This window comes from Silurus meridionalis, chromosome 4, assembly GCF_014805685.1.
Source record: "Silurus meridionalis isolate SWU-2019-XX chromosome 4, ASM1480568v1, whole genome shotgun sequence".
NCBI lineage: Eukaryota > Metazoa > Chordata > Actinopteri > Siluriformes > Siluridae > Silurus > Silurus meridionalis.
In genome coordinates, this window is record NC_060887.1 from 32,020,674 (window position 1) to 32,042,498 (window position 21,825).

General features: G+C 41.3%; 1 protein-coding gene across 1 annotated transcript in view; it reads right to left on the reverse strand.

Annotated features, from left to right (window-relative positions):
* Positions 1-21,825, reverse strand: part of pard3aa (par-3 family cell polarity regulator alpha, a) — a 252,196-nt gene that overhangs the window by 101,387 nt on the left and 128,984 nt on the right. Inside the window, exons 17-18 of the mRNA XM_046846135.1 lie at positions 21,183-21,425; positions 15,118-15,331 (exon numbers count right to left, since the gene is read on the reverse strand). Of these exons, the coding sequence (XP_046702091.1) occupies positions 15,118-15,331; positions 21,183-21,425 (457 nt within the window). The remainder of the gene's footprint in view (positions 1-15,117; positions 15,332-21,182; positions 21,426-21,825) is intronic.

Here is a 21,825-nt window from a genome sequence, read left to right on the forward strand (position 1 = left end):
TCTAAAAAAATGCCGGTTCTCAGAACTTTAATCTAGTCACAGTAATTGTTCCAGGGCACAAAAACTACATCTAGTAGTTTTCCATATCTGTTGTCCCAATCGAAAACACTGTTTTCCTTTGTTAGGAACACTCTGACTTGTATACTTTCTGTGATAGAGGGTAAAACTACAGCAGCTCATTCATTTATGGCTACGGCTAATTAATCACTCTCACCTTATAGCTAGATGATGAATTATTGTCAATGAATAATCGTAGTCTAATGAAAGTCATAGAACCGGTGCCAACTCTTCTACAACATTTTATGGCAGGATGAACAAGCGATCAAGTGGTCTTTATTTTCCAATTACAGAAATAAATGCAATAATAGACCTGCATTCCTCGGGGGGAACTGAATTAGTTTTTAAGGACGCTACCTTAATTATCCAATAAACGCCCCAAAACAAAAAAACCTAAAAAAAAAAAAACAGGAACTCGTGTGATGTGTGCGATACAAACTTGAAGTTATTGGTATTAATTTTTGCCTTAATAACTGGTCCAGCGTGGTCTGATCAACGTCTAATGGCAAATACACAGGCTAAGCTGGTCAAACTGGTAGGCCATGTTTGCTATCTGGTTTGCTAACTCCCCGTAACTGCTGTATCAAAGAACAGTTATTTTTTACAGAAGCTGTAAAACCCATGGAATTACTATGGAGTAACATGGTAAATAATATAGAGCTGTAGAACACCCACAGGAAAATACACTGATGTATGAGGTGGTATCAGAAAGTTTTGAGACTAATGGTGCTAATCTGACCACGTGCATTACCACGTCTGCGATTTCATCAAGAACAGCAAGTTAGAACATACTTGTAGAGCAAACATGAAATTCTGCATAAAACTGGGCAATGTCATACGTTTCACATACGGCAGTGCTGCAATGAATCGTTCGAGGTGTTTTGAGTGGCGGGCGCTTCAAGAACGGAAGAACATTGCTGGAAGACGTCAAAAGATCAGGAAGATCACGAAACCTTCAAACCCAGAGAATGTCGAAACCATTCGTCAACTTCTGTATGATGTTCGTAAAAGAACAATCCACATGATCTCACTTCTACTACCACCCTACTAGCCAGATTTGCCTCCTGTGGACTTCACCCTCTTCCCGAAGATAAAGATCCAGCTCAAAGGTCGCCGTTTTCACACCACTGCGGAGATCCAGGGTAAAATCGCAGAAGGTGCTTGACAAGCTTTCAAATAAAGACTAAGAATAAACACGTTCTGGAAATGAAAGGACCTCTGGGAGCACTGTATTGCTTTGCAAGAGGACTATTTTGAAGGTGGTTGTGTGTAAACGTGGATAAATAAAGTACTTTTTGTAAACAAAGCTAGTCTTTCCATTCTTCAATATAAAGCCTTTTAAGAAACACAACTCTTGAGGGTTTGAATTTTTCAAGCCTGTACTCACGCCAGGTGTCATCGATGAGATATTTACATACTGAAAAGCTTTCTAATGTGGATTAAAACGCTTCCAAATCCAATCGAAATATCAAACAGCTCCAGACAAGAATACAAAAGTTTTAGTGTCGCATCTCTTGCAGGGAGCACACTGTCTGAGGGCGATCTCTGAATGCTGATGATTAATGAGCGTGCCATTTAACGCTCCAAGCCACAACATGAGGGCAGGAACATTCACAAAAGCCACAAACCCTTAAGAGCATCTTCAGACTGATGTTTTTTAAGTGTTAGTTATAACAATTTAATAAAAATTAAAAAAAAAAGCACTGAGTCATCTAGCTGCTATGTCCTAGACCAGGACTGATCTGAGACCCGAGCTATCCTTCTTCGTTCTCTCTGACAGTTGAGAAAATGGCAAACACACCCCCCCAAAAGAAACAATTAAATTTGCCTGCAAGATTAACGACGGAAAAATCACTTACGTGTGGAGAAGAAAGACAGAGTCGAATCATTACATGTTCATAGCAGCACTCATGACGTGCGAGTTTTGGTGCATGTGCCTGCACTATAGCACTTCATTTATTTTACTCTCAATGCAAAAGCAAGGCAGTGACAATTGTCTTTATAGCTTAGATCATTTGGAGAACTGAGTAGTGAAACCAAAGGTGTGTGTAGAAGGATTTCTTATGCACAGCCCCCTATGTATTAAATTCCTGGTCCTGATGCATTCCTGATGGAGTGTGCAATAATTTTCACTGCAATGGCCATTGATACTTTGTATCCAACGTTTTCAGCCATTCCCAAGCCCTGCAATCTTGCATCCTTGTATTCAAACAGTGCCTGGGTTCACCTGACTTGCCACGTTTTGTACTCATGCTGGTTAAACAGTACAAAAAAACTCCTCTTTCACCATCTTCATTTTCCTCAGTCTCAGCATCTGAAATGCTATTTGTCTGAGCAGATGGGGCCATGCTGTTTTCACGGCCCTTTGTGTTGTCTCGTTAACGCTCAGCTCTTCCCCGGGGAGATAAAGGAATGGCTCTGGGCCTTTTCTGCTCCTCAAAACTGTGTCGCTTTGTAATAGAGTTATAGTGGGGAAAAAAATGAGAAAGGCAGGGTGGCTTGCTGATCAGAGAAATAATTGGTGTTTTGGATGCTTTTGCAAACCAGACACATGGATTTTGTGTGTGTGTGTGTGTGTGTGTGTGTGTGTGTGTGTGTGTGTGTGTGTGTGTGTGTGTCTGGGTACATCTTCTAGGGTTGCATTCCTTACGACGAAACAACAATGCACGCTTTCTAGTGAAAACCGAGATTCATGGAAAACACTGCAACATTAAATCATTCTCTTTAACAAGATCCCTGCAGGATTTGGTCATTTTTAGTCTGCTTGCTCAGTAAAAAGATGCTGCTGGCTCCTGTTTCATTTGAAGGGTTTCAGATTCAATTAGCGCGGTACACTTCTACAACCTCTGGCCTGCCCTGAGGGGCTACAGCTGTGCATGGGAGGATAGTCATTCCAAAAGCAGCAATCCCAGGAAAAGCGATGGACAACTAGCCGTTTCCAAGTGCCCTCACACTGAGTGAGAAAATGGAAATGATCTGGAGGGGCAACATGGCAAAAAAAAAAAACGACCCGTCACTCAAAATTCAAGCTCCATTCCGATGTTGATTTTTTTGAGCTCATTTGAACTCAAAGTTGATGTGTTAGAAGCAGAAAAAATGGTGCAACGATTTAAAAGGGTTATGGATGGCCTAAAATAATTGATACTGCTACTGTCTTCTTTGTCAGCAAAAGCAGGACAGACACAATATTATGTCAATGTTATGACTGATCAGTGGCCATAAAGTTATGCCTGATCAGTGTAGATGTACAAGTGTGCTTACATGTGAGCCGATTGTAAACGCTCAGATGAGCAAAAGACAGTGTTTTTCGATTGCAGCAGCAGATCTCAGGTAGCAAATCTACAGCATCCAGGTGAAATTATACACTGGAGCGAGGGTGACACTGGGACGTGAACTGTTTTCAATCTTTTCAAAGTGAAGACCTTTAAGGTGTCCCTCTAGGTCCATTCACAAGGACAGGAGGTGTGTGAAGAAGCTGAAGTGAAAGATGGAGCAGACAGATCCAGAGGGTGAGCAGTAGACACGTGTCAGAAATTGCTCTCCTGGTCACACTTATAGTCCCCGCTTTATGTTCGTGCCGTATATTTGCATTCAGTCTGGTCGAATGTTTATCTATTGAGGTCCCTGTTGGGTCTGGTGAAACATATCTGGTAAAGATAGATAAAGCCAGATATATTGGCTTCACTATGGATATACTGCTTTCTCTAAGACTTCTGAGAAACACCTCCACACTGACCTCGAGGAATTTGTTAAAGCAGATTCAATATTTACATTTTTTTCTTTTAATCATTTCAACAGATTATTTTACACATTTTTTGTACTGAGAACTTCTATGCAATATCTATGCAGGAGAAAGTAAACACTTCAAAAGCAGTTCAATATCTCCCCTCACACCATCGAAAGAACAAAGCAATATTCCTCTGCTGCTCTTTTGATATTTTCTTTTCTTTTTGTACTTTTTTATTGTATTTGCTGAACCTGGACATTCACCATGAGACCAAAATAATAAAAAAATCTAAAGATTAGAATACAGATATGCAGTGAAAGAGAAAGTTCTACACATCACATCTATTCGGTAAATGAAGGAAGAATGCTAATTCGGAATGGTCCCTGATGATAGGCTTTTCCTGATTAAACTGTGCTCATGTGTGCAAAGCTCGGCTAATTCAAACGGACGTGTGCGTGCTAATGACAAGAGTGGCATGAAAACAGAGTGTTAGCTTTGTATTGAAGCTTTCCACTTGAATGTACATGAAGGAGCTCAGAGCAGACAACGTTTCAGGATATATAGGACAAATCTGGAACAAAAAGGCTCAAGGGGCTATTAGCTGCTGCTCTGAGAATAACAAAGATGCTCCCCGTACTCTTTCTCTCACCCTGCTCCAGTCTGTCTCTCCTCAGGCGGTCGGGCTTGCTGTCACTCTTACTCGAGGTGAGATGTGATGGCTATCAGACTGGTTGCTTATTTAGAGGTCATATAAAGGTGGTAATAGTAGGGAGGCTTGTTGTTCCAGCACTTCTAATTACACCTTATTAACTGTGAACACAAACTCTAGTCATAGAGGGACATCTTCCCTGGAAGGCAGTGATGCCCAGACCACATGTGTGATATGTACCGAGTGCTTCTTCTCTGCTCCCTCCTCCTTGTGCCCTAGTTCACTTCACTGCACTCATTTATGTCCCCTACTCCCTCATTCTCTATCTCCTCAAGCATCCCCTTCACTCATCAAACCCGACCCATCATGCACTGCTCCAGGAGCTTTGCAAAGAATGACACACATGCGTGCACAGTGGAAAATGTAATGGGTAGCAGGGTGGGCAGTCAGTCATACAGAAGATAAACAACACCTAATTACCTCTGGAAATGGAGGCTTTTGCCTCACTGGCTGGGGAGGAGATGGCTTTATGTGACTCCACTGAGCAGGCTAAGATGCTGGCTAGGCCTGAGGTGGGTCGGATCTCAAAACACACAAACGTTCTCAGGACAAATACAATGTGCCTTACCATCAACCACATTTATATTAATCTTAATGCAGATATTCCTGATCCATCCAATGATGTCTGCATGCTAACTGACATTAGATGTCTACAAGATTCTGTTGTTAAGTGGAAAAACACTGAGTTTTATATCCATATGCAAAGGTCCTAACAATGACTAATATTCTGGAATAATATCGTGTCGGCAGAAGTACGGCAAATAAAGCAAATTCCAGGATCAAATTAGCACTGTATTGCAAATAATCTATCTATCTATCTATCTATCTATCTATCTATCTATCTATCTATCTATCTATCTATCTATCTATCTATCTATCTAGGCTAGTTTAAAAAGCTAACAACGAGCAGGGCAGAAGGCAACACGAAGTCTGGGGTTAACGTGGGTGAGACTGTGGGAGTCAGTGATGTAAACATGACTGAGAACAGAGACATTCCTGATCACTTGATCATCATCTTTTCTCTGGTGGATGTTCAGCCTGGATACATTCATTAGATAACATTTTGTATTATTTATATTAATATATTAATATAATGTGAGGTACAGTTACCAGCGTGACACTAAAACAGGTAGTAGTAATAACTACTTTTTACTTAAGTACATGTCAGAGCCCAAACATCTTTACTTTAACTTGAGTAAAAAAGTGTAGTCAGAACTTCAACTTTTACCAGAGTCTTTTAAAACAAGAGTATCCGTACTTCTACTTGAGTGAAGGATGTGTGTACTTTTGCCATCTTTGTGATAATAGTGATTGCAGATTGAAGATTGAAGTGGTAGTAATAGTATTCGTGATGGGGTGGTAGTAGTATTAGTAGTGGTGGTGGTAGCAGTAGAGTAGAAGTAGTAATGGAGGTAGTGTTGGTGGTAGTAGTAGTAGTAGTAGTAGTTGTAGTAGTAATACTAGTAGAAGTAGTAGTTGTGGTGGTGACAGTGGTGGTAGTAGTAGTAGTAGTAGTAGTAGAAGTAGTAATGGTGTTAAAAGTAGTAGTGGTGGTAATAGTAATAATGGTGATGGTTGCAGTAGTAGTGGTGGTGGCAGTGGTGGTGGTAGTATAAGTTGTAATGGTGTTAAAAGTAGTGGTGGTAGTAGTAGTAGTAATAGTGATAGTTGCAGTAGTGGTGGTGGTGGTAGTAGTAATGGTGTACATAGTAGTGGTGGTAATAGTAGTAATGGTGATGGTTGCAGTAGTAGTGGTGGTGGCAGTGGTAGTGGTAGTATAAGTTGTAATGGTGTTAAAAGTAGTAGTGGTGGTAGTAGTAGTGGTGGTGGTAGTTGTAGTAGTAATGGTGTACATAGTAGTGGTGGTAATAGTAGTAATGGTTATGAATGCAGTAGTGGTGGTGGTGGTGGTGGTGGCAGTGGTGATGGTAGTATAAGTTGTAATGGTGTTAAAAGTAGTAGTGGTGGCAGTAGTAGTAGTAGTAATGGTGATGGTTGCAGCAGTGGTGGTGGTGGTGGTAGTAGTAGTAATAGTAGTAGTGGTGATGGTTGCAGTAGTAGTGGTGGTAATAGTAGTAATGGTGATGGTTGCAGCAGTGGTGGTGGTGGTGGTGGTAGTGGTGGTAGCAGTAGTAATGGTGATGGTGGTAATGGTGATAAAAGTAGTAGTGGTGGCAGTAGTAATGGTGTACATAGTAGTGGTGGTGGTGGTAATAATGGTGATAAAAGTAGTAGTGGTGGTAGTAGTAGTAATGGTGATGGTTGCAGTAGTGGTGGTGGTGGTGGTGGTAATGGTGTTAAAAGTAATAGTGGTGGTAGTAGTAGTAGTAATGGTGATGGTTGCAATAGTGGTGGTGGTGGTAGTAGTAGTGGTGGTAGTAGTAGTAGTAGTGGTGGTAGTAGTAGTAATGGTGATGGTGGTAATGGTGATAAAAGTAGTAGTGGTGGTAGTAGTAGTGGTGATGGTTGCAGTAGTGGTGGTGGTGGTGGTAATGGTGTTAAAAGTAGTAGTGGTGGTAGTAGTAGTAGTAATGGTGATGGTTGCAATAGTGGTGGTGGTGGTAGTAGTAATGGTGTTAAAAGTAGTAGTGGTGGTAGTAGTAGTAATGGTGATGGTTGCAGTGGTGGTGGTGGTGGTAATGGTGTTAAAAGTAATAGTGGTGGTAGTAGTAGTAATAGTAGTAGTGGTGATGGTTGCAATAGTGGTGGTGGCAGTAGTAATGGTGTTAAAAGTAGTAGTGGTGGTAGTAGTAGTAATGGTGATGGTTGCAGTAGTGGTAGTAATGGTGTTAAAATTAGTAGTGGTGATGGTTGCAGTAGTGGTGGTGGTAGTAATGGTGTTAAAAGTAGTAGTTGTGGTGGTAGTAGTAATGGTGATTGTTGCAGTGGTTGCAGTAGTAGTGGTGGTGGTGATAGTAATTGTAGTGGTGGTAGTAGTAGTACTAGTAGTAATGGTGGTGGTGCTTTTGCTGGTGTTACCAACAACAATAATCTACATCATTATTACCATATCACGTCTCTGACTTGAAGTTATTGTGTACTATACTGATGTTACTCCATCACACTTGTATATTACATTAGTTAGGATTTTCTGCTCTATATTTCATCAGCTGTATTGATCTAACCCTAAACACATCCCTGTTTCTCCTCACACCACTCGTCCCCATTTAAAATTTAGATTGCTTTTTTCTGAAACGCTATTCATCTCCCTCCATTTCCTCTTCATCTTTCTAAATCTCTGTGCCCATGCCGCTATGCACTCAATTTCTTTGTCCATCTCTCATCCTTGCTTTAGCCATTAAGCTCTCTCTGCCGTCCAATCAGTGTTCGCATTAAGCTCCGTGGTGAGAGCTCATCAGAGCATGTTTAGCCAGGCGTTTAGATGAGTTCAAATTGCAGTGTGTTGCCAACGCTGCAAAGCTCTCCTTGCACGGAAAGTGTGTGTATGTGTGTGTTTTATAGAAGGACTGAGCAGTGTATGTTTACCGTGTATGCCTGTCTGTCCCGAAATCATTATACGTCATACATGAGTGAACAAAAACACAAACAAAGAAATAACAATGATGGGGAGGAGTTACAGTGAGGACCAACAATCAGACCTCCTCCCCTATTAGGGGTGTGTGTGTGTGCGTGTGTGTGCGAGAGAGAGAGAGAGAGAGAGAGAGAAGTGATGAAGGAAAAGATGAAAGAAAGATTATGAAATATAATTAGAAAGAAAGAAAGAAAGAAAGAAAGAAAGAAAGAAAGAAAGAAAGAAAGAAAGAAAGAAATATAAATAAAGGGAAAAATAGAAAATAGAATAAAGTAAATAAATACTAGAAGGTAGAAAAGAAAGTAAGATATACATAAATACATTTATTTGTTTGTGTTTGTTTGTTTATTTAAAAAACTTTAGGAATGAAAGAAATGATTAAAAAGCTAGGAAAAGAATAGGAAAGAAGTGTGTACATTGTGGGGTGTGTGTGTGTCTCTCTCTCTCTCCCCGCCTCTCTTTCATAAGTGGTACTGCCACTTGACTCTAATGAAGAGAGATGATGCAGAGGGAGAGGGGCCGAACCACCCACTGCCCCGGGGGGAGACTCTCACAACCTTTCAGCCAGGAGCAGCACAATCTTCAAACTCATTTCACCAAGAGCGTACACACACACACACACACACACACACACACACACACACACACAAGCACATTCATTTTCATTTGATAATCAAACTCTCTCTAAAAGACAGACAGTACACATACAGAAATGTGTGCTGTGTGTGTGTGTGTGTGTGTGTGTGTGTGTGTGTGTGTGTGTGTACAAGCACAGGCACGATTGTGCCTTTATAATTACTGACTTCCTTTGCTCCACAGGAAACTAACGAGAAGCAAAGCGCAAATTAGTGGCCTTGATAAGCGACCTCTCCGAGTTCCTGAAACATGACCTGGAAACACTTGTCATCTTTATTGTTCGTTACAGCGCTATGCATGGTGCGCTGCTCAGCAAACTAATCCCATTACTCTAATCCGCCATGAAACAACTTACTGCACTGATAAGAGCACAGCTAATTTATCCCGCATTCAAATGAGCACCAAATCAAAATAATTAACAGCAGCCTGTGTTTAATTAGCTTGGCAGAGGCAGCGTTGAACGCGGCCTTAAACTGCCATGGCCTAAAGCAGAGGACACGCATTTAGACTATAGAACAAGTTAGCATGTTGCCTAACAACCCGTCTAACTTTAGTCTAACTGTTCTCACACCTGTCCTTCGGCTGTGTTGAAGGTCACTGAATATATATATATATATATATATATATATATATATATATATATATATATATATATATATATACATATATACATATATACATACACACACACACACACACACACATATATACAGTGGAACCCACTTATCTCGACCTCGGTTAACTCGCCAACCCTATTAAGTCGACGTTTTTGAAGTGGAACCGCCAAATTCTCGCTTTGTCTAAGCATTTTTTAATCGGTTATGTCGACTTTATGTCGCCGAACCCTGATATCTCGAGCACAAGGGGGGAAAAATTTGCCACTTAACGTCGGTTATCTCGGTGCAGCCGCAGAAGAACTCGCGAAAGTGGCGGAAAAATCAAGCCTTACAGATGCTACAGGTGTTGTATTGTATACTGGTGAATCTCTGCTGTTAGTAAGTGCACATATGCCTTTTGTTGTTAAATGTTATGCGATGAACGAAGGGGGCGTGGCAGGTGGATTCCTGACAGATAAACATGTACTGTATGTATTTTTATAGCATGCATGCCTTCATCAAACAAATCGCGGCAACGCTGTTGTGTAAAAAAAAGGGCATCCAGCATAAAACATGTGCCAGATAAAATAATGCGATCACCAATCAGACTTTCATACCGGATCAGTCAAGGCTCAGGTTACAAATGACCGCCACCAATGACTGAGAAAGGTAGATATGTTGTGTGTTTAGGAGACCAAGCGGAAAGGGAGTAAGGCCAGGAACATTGGAGATGGGTTTAAACTGTTCTATCACGGTGTGGATGGAAAGAGAAATGGTGTTGGGGTGATTCTGAAGGAAGAGTACAGTAAGAGTACAGTGGAGGTGAAGATAGTTTCTGAAAGTTGAAAGGGCGATGTTAAATGTCATCAGTGCTTATGCTTCACAACTGTGAGATGGAAGAGGGGAAGATTCTGGAGCGAGTTAGATGAAGTGGTAGAAGGTGTACCAAGGAATGAACAATTAGTGATTGGGGCAGACTTTAATAGGCATGTAGGTGAAGGGAACAGAGGTGATAAGGAGGTGATGGGTAGGTATGGCTTTAGGGAGAGGAATGTGGAAGAGCAGATAGTGGTAAACTTTGCTAAAAGGATGGAAATGGCAGTGGTGATACTTATTTTAAGAAGAAGGAGAAGCATAGGGTGACGTATAAAAGTGGAGGAAGGTGCACACAGGTGGGGACACAGGTGGGCCTGAAAGAGATTGAAGTCTGGAAGGTGTTTGCAGGGGACAGTGTAGCTAGACAGCATCAGATGGTGGTCTGTAGGATGGTTTTGGAGGTGAAGAAGAAGAGGAGAGTGAGGACAAAGAAGAATAAAATGGTGGAAACTGAAGGAGGAAGACTGTAATGTGAGATTCAGGAAGGAGAAAAGGATTTGTTCAGATTGGCCAGGCAGAGGGACCGAGCTGGGAAGGAATAGAGCAATAAGTTAGAGCAATAAAGGATGGAGGTGGAAATGTGTTGACTAGAGAAGATGGAGGGTGTTGAGGATGTTGAGAAGATGGAGGGAGTACTGTGAGCAGCTGATAAATGAGAAAAATGAGAGAGAGAAGGTTTGATGATGTGGACATGATGAAACAGGAAGTGGATAGGATTAGTAAGGAGGAAGTGAGAGCAGCGATTTAGAGGATGAAGAGTGGAAAGTCTGTTGGACCAAATGACACACAGGTTGAAGCATGGAGATGTTTAGGAGAGATGGCAGTGGAGTTCTTAACAGGATTGTTTAACAGGATTCTGGAAGGTGAGAGGATGCCTGAGGAATGAAGAAGGAGTGTGCTGGTACCGATCTTTAAGAATAAGGGAGATGTGCAGACCTGCAGTAACTACAGGGGAATTAAGTTGATCAGTCAAACTATGAAGTTATGGGAAAGAATAGTGGAAGCCAGGCTGAGAGAAGAGGTGACCATCTGTGAGCAACAGTATGGTTTCATGCCGAGGAAGAGCACCACAGATGCCTTATTTGCTTTGAGAATGTTGATAGAAAAGTATAGAGAAAGTCAGAAGGAGTTACATTGTGTGTTTGTGGATTTCGAGAAAGTGTACGACAGGGTGCCAAGAGAGGAATTGTGGTAATGAATGGTGGAACTTTGGTGTGGCAGAGAAGTATGTGAGGGTGGTGCAGGACATGTATGAGGACAGTGTGACAGTAGTGAAGTGTGCAGAAGGAACGACAGACTGGTTCATGGACAGGTTGACGACGAGGTCAGACAGGAATCTCCGTGGACTCTGATGTTTGGAGATGATATTGTGATTTGTGGTGAGAGTAGGGAGGTACCTGGAGAAGAAGAAGAACCTGGAGAGGTGGAGGTACACACTGAAGTGAAGGGGATTGAAAGTCAGTAGGAGTAAGACAGAGTACATGTGTTTGAATGAGAGGGAGGGTAGTGGAGTGGTGCAGTTGCAGACCTGGGGTCAACAGTGCAAAGTAATGGAGAGTGTGTTAGAGAAGTGAAGAAAAGAGTGCAGGCAGGGTGGAGTGGGTGGAGAAGAGTGATAGCGGGTGTGATTTGTGATAGAAGAGTATCTGTAAGAGTGAAAGGGAAAGTTTATAGGACTGCGGTGAGACCTGCGATGTTGTATGGTTTAGAGACAGTGGCATTGAGTAAAAGACAGGAGGTGGAGCTGCAGGTAGCAGAGCTGAAGATGCTGAGGTTTTCGTTGGGAGTGACGACGATGGACAGGATTAGAAATTAGTTTATTAGATGGACAGCGCATGTAGGACGCTTTGGAGACAAGGTGAGGGAGGCGAGATTGAGATGGTTTGGACATGTGCAGAGGAGGGACATGGGGTATATCAGTAGGAGAATGCTGAGGATGGAGCCACCAGAAAGTAGGAAAAGAGGAAGACCAACAAGGACGTTTATGGATGTGGTGAGGGAAGACATGCAGGTAGTTGGTTTGAAAGAGGCAGATGTAGAGGACAGGGGGGGTATGGAGACGGATGATCTGCTGTGGCGACCCCTAATGGGAGAAGCCTAAAGAAGAAGACTGTGTTTCTCTGAACACACCCACTGCTCATTAATATTCATGCAGACCCCAAGGCTATAATACTTAATACTTTTAAAATAGCAATCGACATGTAAACATGGGGAACATGAACTTTGACAACTTTGCACCGTGTAATAACTAAAAACATAGGCCAAAGTCAGTGACGGCATAAATGTGTTGCTGATCTGAAACAGATCTGAAACTTTTGTGTTTGCACATCCGATTTCATTTTTCCCCCACATTTCTTAAAATGCAGAAATAGAAAGCCTGTTTTCAGCAGTTTTTACAATATAACCACTTTAGAGCGGTTTGTGCAGAATAACACTAAAGGAAAAAAAAGTAAAAGAAAAATAGGCATGTCTCCTCAGAGCTTCTGTGATGAGTCTGCACTAGTGAGGTTGATTTCAGGATAGAGGGATATAAAGGCTTTCTGGCTTTCTCACAACCTCTAGTTGACAGACTTGCAGACTTCACACAAGTCATTGCTTGGCCTTGCATCATTTCCTCTCAAAGTTACCCAAGCTGGATCACAGGAGCTCTCAACTTCAAATCGAATCTGTGCATGTTTCCGAATATACATTATGTTTATGAGGAACATTGTGTACTTTTTATGGCTCCTGAATTTATATAAACATATACAAGACAAAAGTGTGTTCAGCTATGTTTCTCTGTCTCAGCCTCGGCTGTGCTGCAGAATAAATAAAACATACTTGCTTGTTATAAACCATGTGTTTAAACCGCCTGAGGAATGAAGAAGGAGTGTGCTGGTACCGATCTTTAAGAATAAGGAGATGTGCAGACCTGCAGTAACTACAGGGGAATTAAGTTGATCAGTCAAACTATGAAGTTATGGGAAAGAATAGTGGAAGCCAGGCTGAGAGAAGAGGTGACCATCTGTGAGCAACAGTATGGTTTCATGCCGAGGAAGAGCACCACAGATGCCTTATTTGCTTTGAGAATGTTGATAGAAAAGTATAGAGAAAGTCAGAAGGAGTTACATTGTGTGTTTGTGGATTTCGAGAAAGTGTACGACAGGGTGCCAAGAGAGGAATTGTGGTAATGAATGGTGGAACTTTGGTGTGGCAGAGAAGTATGTGAGGGTGGTGCAGGACATGTATGAGGACAGTGTGACAGTAGTGAAGTGTGCAGAAGGAACGACAGACTGGTTCATGGACAGGTTGACGGACGAGGTCAGACAGGAATCTCCGTGGACTCTGATGTTTGGAGATGATATTGTGATTTGTGGTGAGAGTAGGGAGGTACCTGGAGAAGAAGAAGAACCTGGAGAGGTGGAGGTACACACTGAAGTGAAGGGGATTGAAAGTCAGTAGGAGTAAGACAGAGTACATGTGTTTGAATGAGAGGGAGGGTAGTGGAGTGGTGCAGTTGCAGACCTGGGGTCAACAGTGCAAAGTAATGGAGAGTGTGTTAGAGAAGTGAAGAAAAGAGTGCAGGCAGGGTGGAGTGGGTGGAGAAGAGTGATAGCGGGTGTGATTTGTGATAGAAGAGTATCTGTAAGAGTGAAAGGAAAGTTTATAGGACTGCGGTGAGACCTGCGATGTTGTATGGTTTAGAGACAGTGGCATTGAGTAAAAGACAGGAGGTGGAGCTGCAGGTAGCAGAGCTGAAGATGCTGAGGTTTTCGTTGGGAGTGACGACGATGGACAGGATTAGAAATTAGTTTATTAGATGGACAGCGCATGTAGGACGCTTTGGAGACAAGGTGAGGGAGGCGAGATTGAGATGGTTTGGACATGTGCAGAGGAGGGACATGGGGTATATCAGTAGGAGAATGCTGAGGATGGAGCCACCAGAAAGTAGGAAAAGAGGAAGACCAACAAGGACGTTTATGGATGTGGTGAGGAAGACATGCAGGTAGTTGGTTTGAAAGAGGCAGATGTAGAGGACAGGGGGGGTATGGAGACGGATGATCTGCTGTGGCGACCCCTAATGGGAGAAGCCTAAAGAAGAAGACTGTGTTTCTCTGAACACACCCACTGCTCATTAATATTCATGCAGACCCCAAGGCTATAATACTTAATACTTTTAAAATAGCAATCGACATGTAAACATGGGGAACATGAACTTTGACAACTTTGCACCGTGTAATAACTAAAAACATAGGCCAAAGTCAGTGACGGCATAAATGTGTTGCTGATCTGAAACAGATCTGAAACTTTTGTGTTTGCACATCCGATTTCATTTTTCCCCACATTTCTAAAATGCAGAAATAGAAAGCCTGTTTTCAGCAGTTTTTACAATATAACCACTTTAGAGCGGTTTGTGCAGAATAACACTAAAGGAAAAAAAAGTAAAAAGAAAAATAGGCATGTCTCCCTCAGAGCTTCTGTGATGAGTCTGCACTAGTGAGGTTGATTTCAGGATAGAGGGATATAAAGGCTTTCTGGCTTTCTCACAACCTCTAGTTGACAGACTTGCAGACTTCACACAAGTCATTGCTTGGCCTTGCATCATTTCCTCTCAAAGTTACCCAAGCTGGATCACAGGAGCTCTCAACTTCAAATCGAATCTGTGCATGTTTCCGAATATACATTATGTTTATGAGGAACATTGTGTACTTTTTTATGGCTCCTGAATTTATATAAACATATACAAGACAAAAAGTGTGTTCAGCTATGTTTCTCTGTCTCAGCCTCGGCTGTGCTGCAGAATAAATAAAACATACTTGCTTGTTATAAACCATGTGTTTAAACCGCCTCAGGCTACCTGGCTGTTTTAGCTAAAGGTACTATAAGTGAGTGCTATTTAGCAGGTCAGAGCTTAGAGTTTCCTGCAGAAACACAGCAGAAACAGAATCAGCACTGCACAGATGCAGGAGAGGGAATAAGTTCGACTCATCTGGAATAAGTGTACCTGAACATGTCACCTAGGCCCTTCAGCACACCCTTCTTGGCTTTGTTCTTTTCCTTCTTTTCCTTCCCTCCTTTCTCCTTCCTCTGCTCGTCTCTGGGCCGTCCGCTGTTCACCTGGCCGTCCAGGAAAGCCGCTCCAGCCGGAAAGGCCACGTCATTCGCTGTGGAGACGGAGTCCCGGCCGGACCGCGAGCTTTCCTCCGTGTCCTCCTCCACTGCGACACCCAGACAAAGAAAGACAGAGAAACAAATTGTAAGATTGCAAGAGACTTACGGGGGAAAAGATCAAATCGAGATGCGGCTCAGGGCTACACTGCTGACTGTTGGCACTGATACAAGAACAAACACTGCATTACTGCTTCTGGAGTCATGTGTAGTTGGAGGAGTCCATTATTAATGTACTGTCTAAATATAAACCAATTAATAACCTGACCTCACACTTCTATAAACATACACACAACTCCTTTTACCATTGTTCGTCATATCATAGTCACTTTGTGGATAAGAACATCTGCCAAATGCTATAACTGTAAATGTACATGTACAAAGAAACATTCAGCACATAGGCACTGCTTTTATTGGGGCCATAACAGATGGCTGCTGATTGGTTATATATACATAGTGGTTCATATTAGAGGTGTACAATATATATTTCATCTACGATAATATCGTAATTGTTGTTTTAACAATGTGCGATTTGACATTATCGAGTACTGTATACTACAAAACCCAAACAAAACACACCTACAGAGTGCACACACACATTACGTGATGAAGTCTGTGGATTAGACACGTGTGCGTGCGCATTTAGAGTTCAGTCGATTAAAATGCATTTAGAATGATCACAATTCAAGATGTAGAGGCAGAAAATGTGTACATTTATATCAGTTCCAAAGGTTCATCAATATCACACACAAAGTGCTGGGTTTTCTCTCTAAAAAAATCAGCTATTAAAATGTTATCATATTTTAAAATGTATATTATTTATATTAGATTACAATATATTATAAAATACTGATTTCATAAGCTTGGTAACAGACAAAATGTCTTATTATTTGAATTGACTGATCTAATGTAGGAATTCGACACGAAAGATGATGCACTTTTTATTTTTTTTTTTTTTTTTTAAGAAAACATGGCTTTATAAAAGTAAAAAAACTTATTTTTTTTAAATGTAAACTTATTGAAAATGATTTATCTCAGTCACTGCTGTGAACTGACCACCACACAGAATATAAAAAATATCAAAAAGTTTAGGAGTCAGTTCTCCACGGTCGTCCTCAAGGTAGCAGCACAATAACACACTCAGCAAAATATCGTCATATTATTGTTATCGATAAATCCAAAAAGATCTAGATGTTTGTCGTCAATATCGCATAACCCTAGTTCATGTATAGAATTATTCTCTAACTGCACATCCTGGTATTCAGACTTCACACTGCACACAATCATTTTACTATTCTGAATAATCTGTTAGATTATATAGGTATTTACTAATCTAGAAAATCCAGAAGACTGGTATGCAAAACAGACCTTTTGGCAAATTTACATTTACATTAGTGCCATTTGGCAAACGCCCTTATCCGGAGTGACTTACAATTATCTCAGTCATTCAACTGAGCAGTTGAGGGTTCAGGGCCTTGCTCAAGGACCCAAAATTGGCATCTTATTGGTGGTAGGATTTAAACTCATGACCTTCTGATCAGAAGTCCAACATCTCAACCACCGCCCCCTTCCACTAAATCTTCACGATTTGAAACAGTCATTCTTGAAATTCGAACACTAATCATAAAAAAGTGTATGTAGAGCAATACATACATCTGAAATGCATTAATTCATACAATTGTTACAGAGATGAAGTCACATGATGCTATACTGCCCCCACTATATTTACGCTGGTATTGCAGCACATGGACATTGAGTTGTTCATTTACAAGGCAACACACAGGCAACAAGAAAGTATTTTCCATTCATTACACAAACGCAACTTGAACAAAAGTGACAATCTGTTTCTTCTCTATTTGCCGACACTTCAACTGTAGTTGTCAGGTCAGAGAGTAAGAATGACTGGCTCTCTGGGCTCTTTAGGCAGAGCAACAGTCCTTTTACACTCATTACAGGGATGAAAGAAGCTTTGAATTAAGCTCTATATATTGAGCTCACCTTGTTCACAGATCAAAGTTAAGTAATGCGGCTTTATTTTATTAGAAAGGCAAAACCGCCCCAGCAATATGTCTCATAATACATTTCATTCCTGCACAGCTTAGCTATACGTGTGTAACTGTACATCTGAAGTAGGACACTGAGTTGGTTTAAAGAGTAGTTCTTCAGTGGTAACTCATGTGACTGATTTCCAGCTTTCTGGACACAATTAAAAGAAGTGGTAATATGCAGGAGTCCACAGAGACGGGTTCTTTAAATACGCTTTCTTGCTAATATTCTGCTCTTTGTTTAACACAATTCTCTTTCATGGAGATTGCTTACATTTAAAAGCGTTTGTCTTTTACATTAATGCTTGCCATCTATCTAAACTTCCAGATCCAGTGTCAGTATAGTCTCTAAAATGACAACAGCAGCATTTCCTGACTACATGCTAAGTTTCTACTTCGGCTGCGTAGGGTTTGCTTATTCTATAACTAGCATTTATATTCTTTCCCAGCAATGGTGCACATAAAATACCATTTTAATCACAATTAGAATGAAGCAAATGAGCTCATTTTCATTTCACCATCAGTCTGATTATAGCTGCAGTTTCTATGTAGGATGCCCTGCTGCATCTAATGTAATTAATCTGTCAGTAATTTTAAGTTTAAATCAACTCTAAATTGAGCAAAGGAGGGTGGGAGAGGAAATAAAAGCAGCTGCTAATTATGCTAAGTGCTTTAGCATAATGCTTAGCAGTGGTAGAGATCTTGAAATATCACATTGTACCTGATGTTCGACATGTGTGAATACCTTATTAATATCTACAAAAAGAAAGAGGGAAAGATTGCAAGCAGGCAGAAAAGCCAAGATGAGGAAACAAGGAGGCAGCCATGATTGTTGTATTTATTTTTTTTTGCTAGTTCACAATGGAACAGGGACAAGGCTGCTATGTTCAATGTTGTTTTCTGCTTTCTTTCTTTGAAGTTTTCAGGATCGTCCTCGCCTTTCGCAGAGGAAAGTGAAAACTGGCCGTGAAATGCAATATGACAGGACTGGTGGGCAGAAATCTTTTCAGTCGTGCACTACTATTTTTTTCCCTTAAATCCTTTCAATTGTTCAGGAGATGATAACACTAACAATGTTCAAGTTGATATCGCTTTTATCACTCGTTTCTTTCATTTCCCGCATGTGTGTGAGCTTATCGCGCCGCTAAGTGCAAAGGCGGTGTAGCTACACGGATGAGCTGCATCTGGCAATTAAAATCGGGCTGTGAGATTAGAGGAGCGTGCTAATTTCTGCAGCTCCTAATGATGCCGTCTCAGATAACACACAGGAGATGGTAATCGCTCAGGCCTCCTGGGGGCCCAGATGAGTGTATCTGTGTGTATGTGTGTGTGTGTGTGTGTGTGTGTGTGTGTGTGTAGGCAAGCACTCATCCCGTCATTATCACACACCCACAAAAACTCAATCTGGTCTTGACGAAGATGGAACCGAAGCAGAAAGGAACAAAGAGCCGAAAAAAAAGAGAGAAACTGATGAGAGGTATAAATTGGACCCTTGATTTCACCAAAAACTGCTCATTAGCCTGACAAAGAGATGCAACACTGAAGTCAATGCGGCTTTAACAGATCAATAGCAGTTCCATCAAAACAGCCATTGCAGCGAGTAAAGCAGACATTCAGCGCTTGCCATTTGAGTGGTAAATACATTTTTTTTTAAAAGACTTGAGTTTGAATAATTAAAAACTTTTCTGCTGTACAACAGAAAAGAAATGTTTTTGATGCCCCATCATTAGCCTCTTTACTTTGAGGTGTTCATTTCTTCCCTCCCAAGTCACAGATGGATTCATGAAATTGTCACGCTGCTTGAAACGCGACGCAAGTTTGCTATTTCAGAAGTGTAGAACAGAGAAAATCCCCAGCTCAAATCTTCTCTTCTTCTTGGCAGGATATCAGCCGCTGACACATTTTTCCCCCAGATGACGTGGGATTTTATGTAAATAAAAGTCAGCGTGAAGAAAGAATGCCTGCCCTTATCAGTCAACTCTGACTATTAACCTCGGGGACAGACACAGGCAGGCTGCTTTTATCTAAATTGAAAAACGCGTTTGACTTATTTGAATATCAGGAAGGGAGAAATGCAATATACCTTTGTGGCAGAATCTATTGCCCTCATTTCTCTCAGGGAAAGATAAGGCAGTATTTAGTGGCATGCAGAAACAACATAGCAGAACAAAGCAGCTCAGGAAAATTATCCCACCCCCCCTATTTTTTTAAAAGTAATGTCCCAACCCTGTTGAATAGACGCTTTTAACGGAGAACAAGGAGGCTCCTGCGGCAAGCTGCTGTTATTACCTGGTCTGGCTTGTTTGACAGCTCGGTCTAGCCGCCAAAACACGACTGTGAGTAATGAAACACCAGATCACACAGACTTCAATGAAAAAAGGAGGACAAAGTGTTGCCGATGGCTGATTCAGGACCAGCAGTGCTGTTTCCCGCGCACGCACCCAGAACAAAGTCCTTTCGGGACAAAAATTTATACCGGTATATAAAGATAAACGTTCAACAAGGACACTCATAATAGCTGAAATATATATAAAAAAGTCGGCTGCTCTATTCACTAAGGACTGCAAGGAGAAATGAAGGACAAACTGTTTCTGCCGGTAAACAGGACAAAGGATTCTCAATTGCTTCAAGTCTTAAAGCATTACGAGGAAGATAAGAATGAGGAGTCCCCAGTGAAGGGAAAACAGACAGCAGGGACGTCTCGGAGCTCGCACGGTCAGTGCTGATATGAATAGTAATATGGAAGTAAAGCAGATGCTGATTGGCTGTGGATTCAGTAAGGGGAAGCCTGACCTAGATAAAAATGGAGAAATTCCTCACACCACTGTACCAATTTACTTGTGGTGGCTACAGCACCAATCGTCATCAAGTGTTAACAGGTATCTAATATCATGCAGGGGAAGATCTAGAAAATTATTTATTGAGTGGCAAGGGAATTATGAGGGGTGGCAACACTGAAGTAAGCGTCCTTGCATGGTTCTTGTGGATTCAAGGAATGATATACATAATGAATGTATACACATTATGGGGCACAGATTTTTATATTACTCTTTATACGATGAATAAAGGCGTGTGACTGACTTGACCTCAACCTGATTTCTGGATTGGTAAAACAAATTAAATGAGATGGTAAGGAACATTTAACTTCTTTAGTTCTGCACAAAACTGTATGACGAACAATACAATAATTATATATAGATACAAAGCCTCTATGTATCAATATTGGTTTATATTGGTTACAAAAACATAAAAAAACACAGAAACCAAATGTAAATCAGCGTATCGACAGACACCGCCAAATACGGTGATGTCACGTGACGTCACTTGGCAAAAGTTCAGAAAATCCTGATCATTATTGCATGCGAAGATACCATTAAAATTAACTATAATAATGTACTTATATTGACATTTATACAAACGCTTCGATTGGTTAAAAGAGCCAGATAGAGTCATTTGTTTTTGTGGTCAGTGATCAGGCTGGTGAATGTTTTTGATATCACTAAACCGAAGCATTTGTTGAAAGTCGTTTGTTCGGACTACGCTTCTATAGAAAGATGAGATTTATTGCCATAATTTACAGGTATATATATTTTTTATGTCATCACATTGGAGCGCCGCTGCTGTAAAGCAGTCGAGAAAACTGATTAAATTGATATTTTATACATTGCGTTACCAGTGCTGGGGCGCAGATGGGGCGGCAATGTTTTTTTCTTAGGGTGGAGGTTACCACCCCGTGCCACCCCGGTAGTTCGGCTCCTGATTTCATGGGACCGTTTTTTTTTTTAAAGGTAAAGAAATAAAATATGATTGAACCTGATCTAGCCATGTGAGAGGCCGGTTGTGTGCAAACACTTACATGTCTCCATGCCTTCATCCTCCTCTTCATCCCCCACCACGATCATACCAGGTCGGTCATAGGATTTGTCGATGGCCGCACGGAAGCTCTCGTTGCAACCACGCCCACGGATGATTCTGGGACGGGGCCTGTGGAAGGGGACGTCCCCGTTGAGAGTCACTTCTGCCACGGCCGTCTGGAGACTCTCCAGAGAGCTGGATTTCTTCAGGCCCAGATTCGGCCCTACATCTCTTGTGGAGTTACCTTTCGGATAAGAGAGACGACATTTAAACCAAAATAGCATTTTAAGTGCACCTCCATCTTTAAAATGAGGACATTTTTATTTAAACAAAGCAGTCTCGTGAACCAAAAACTCCTCCGACTAGAGATAAATGAGAATCTGGAAATTCCACGTGTCACTATGCTTACTTTCCTTCAAGCTCCTGAGGTTCTAACTCCTTTTATCTCGGTTTGTAAATAATCCAAGCTCATATTATAAGGGCTGAAAAGTATATATATACACTTTAAATAGAGAAGCAGCTGCAGAAAGGCAGAACACAGAGGGAGAAATACATAAAAGTGAGACTACAGGCATTGATGTATATGGCACAAGCCTGAAGCCCATTATCTTTGGTGGGTGGCCAAGGGAAAGCGAGAAAGGGAT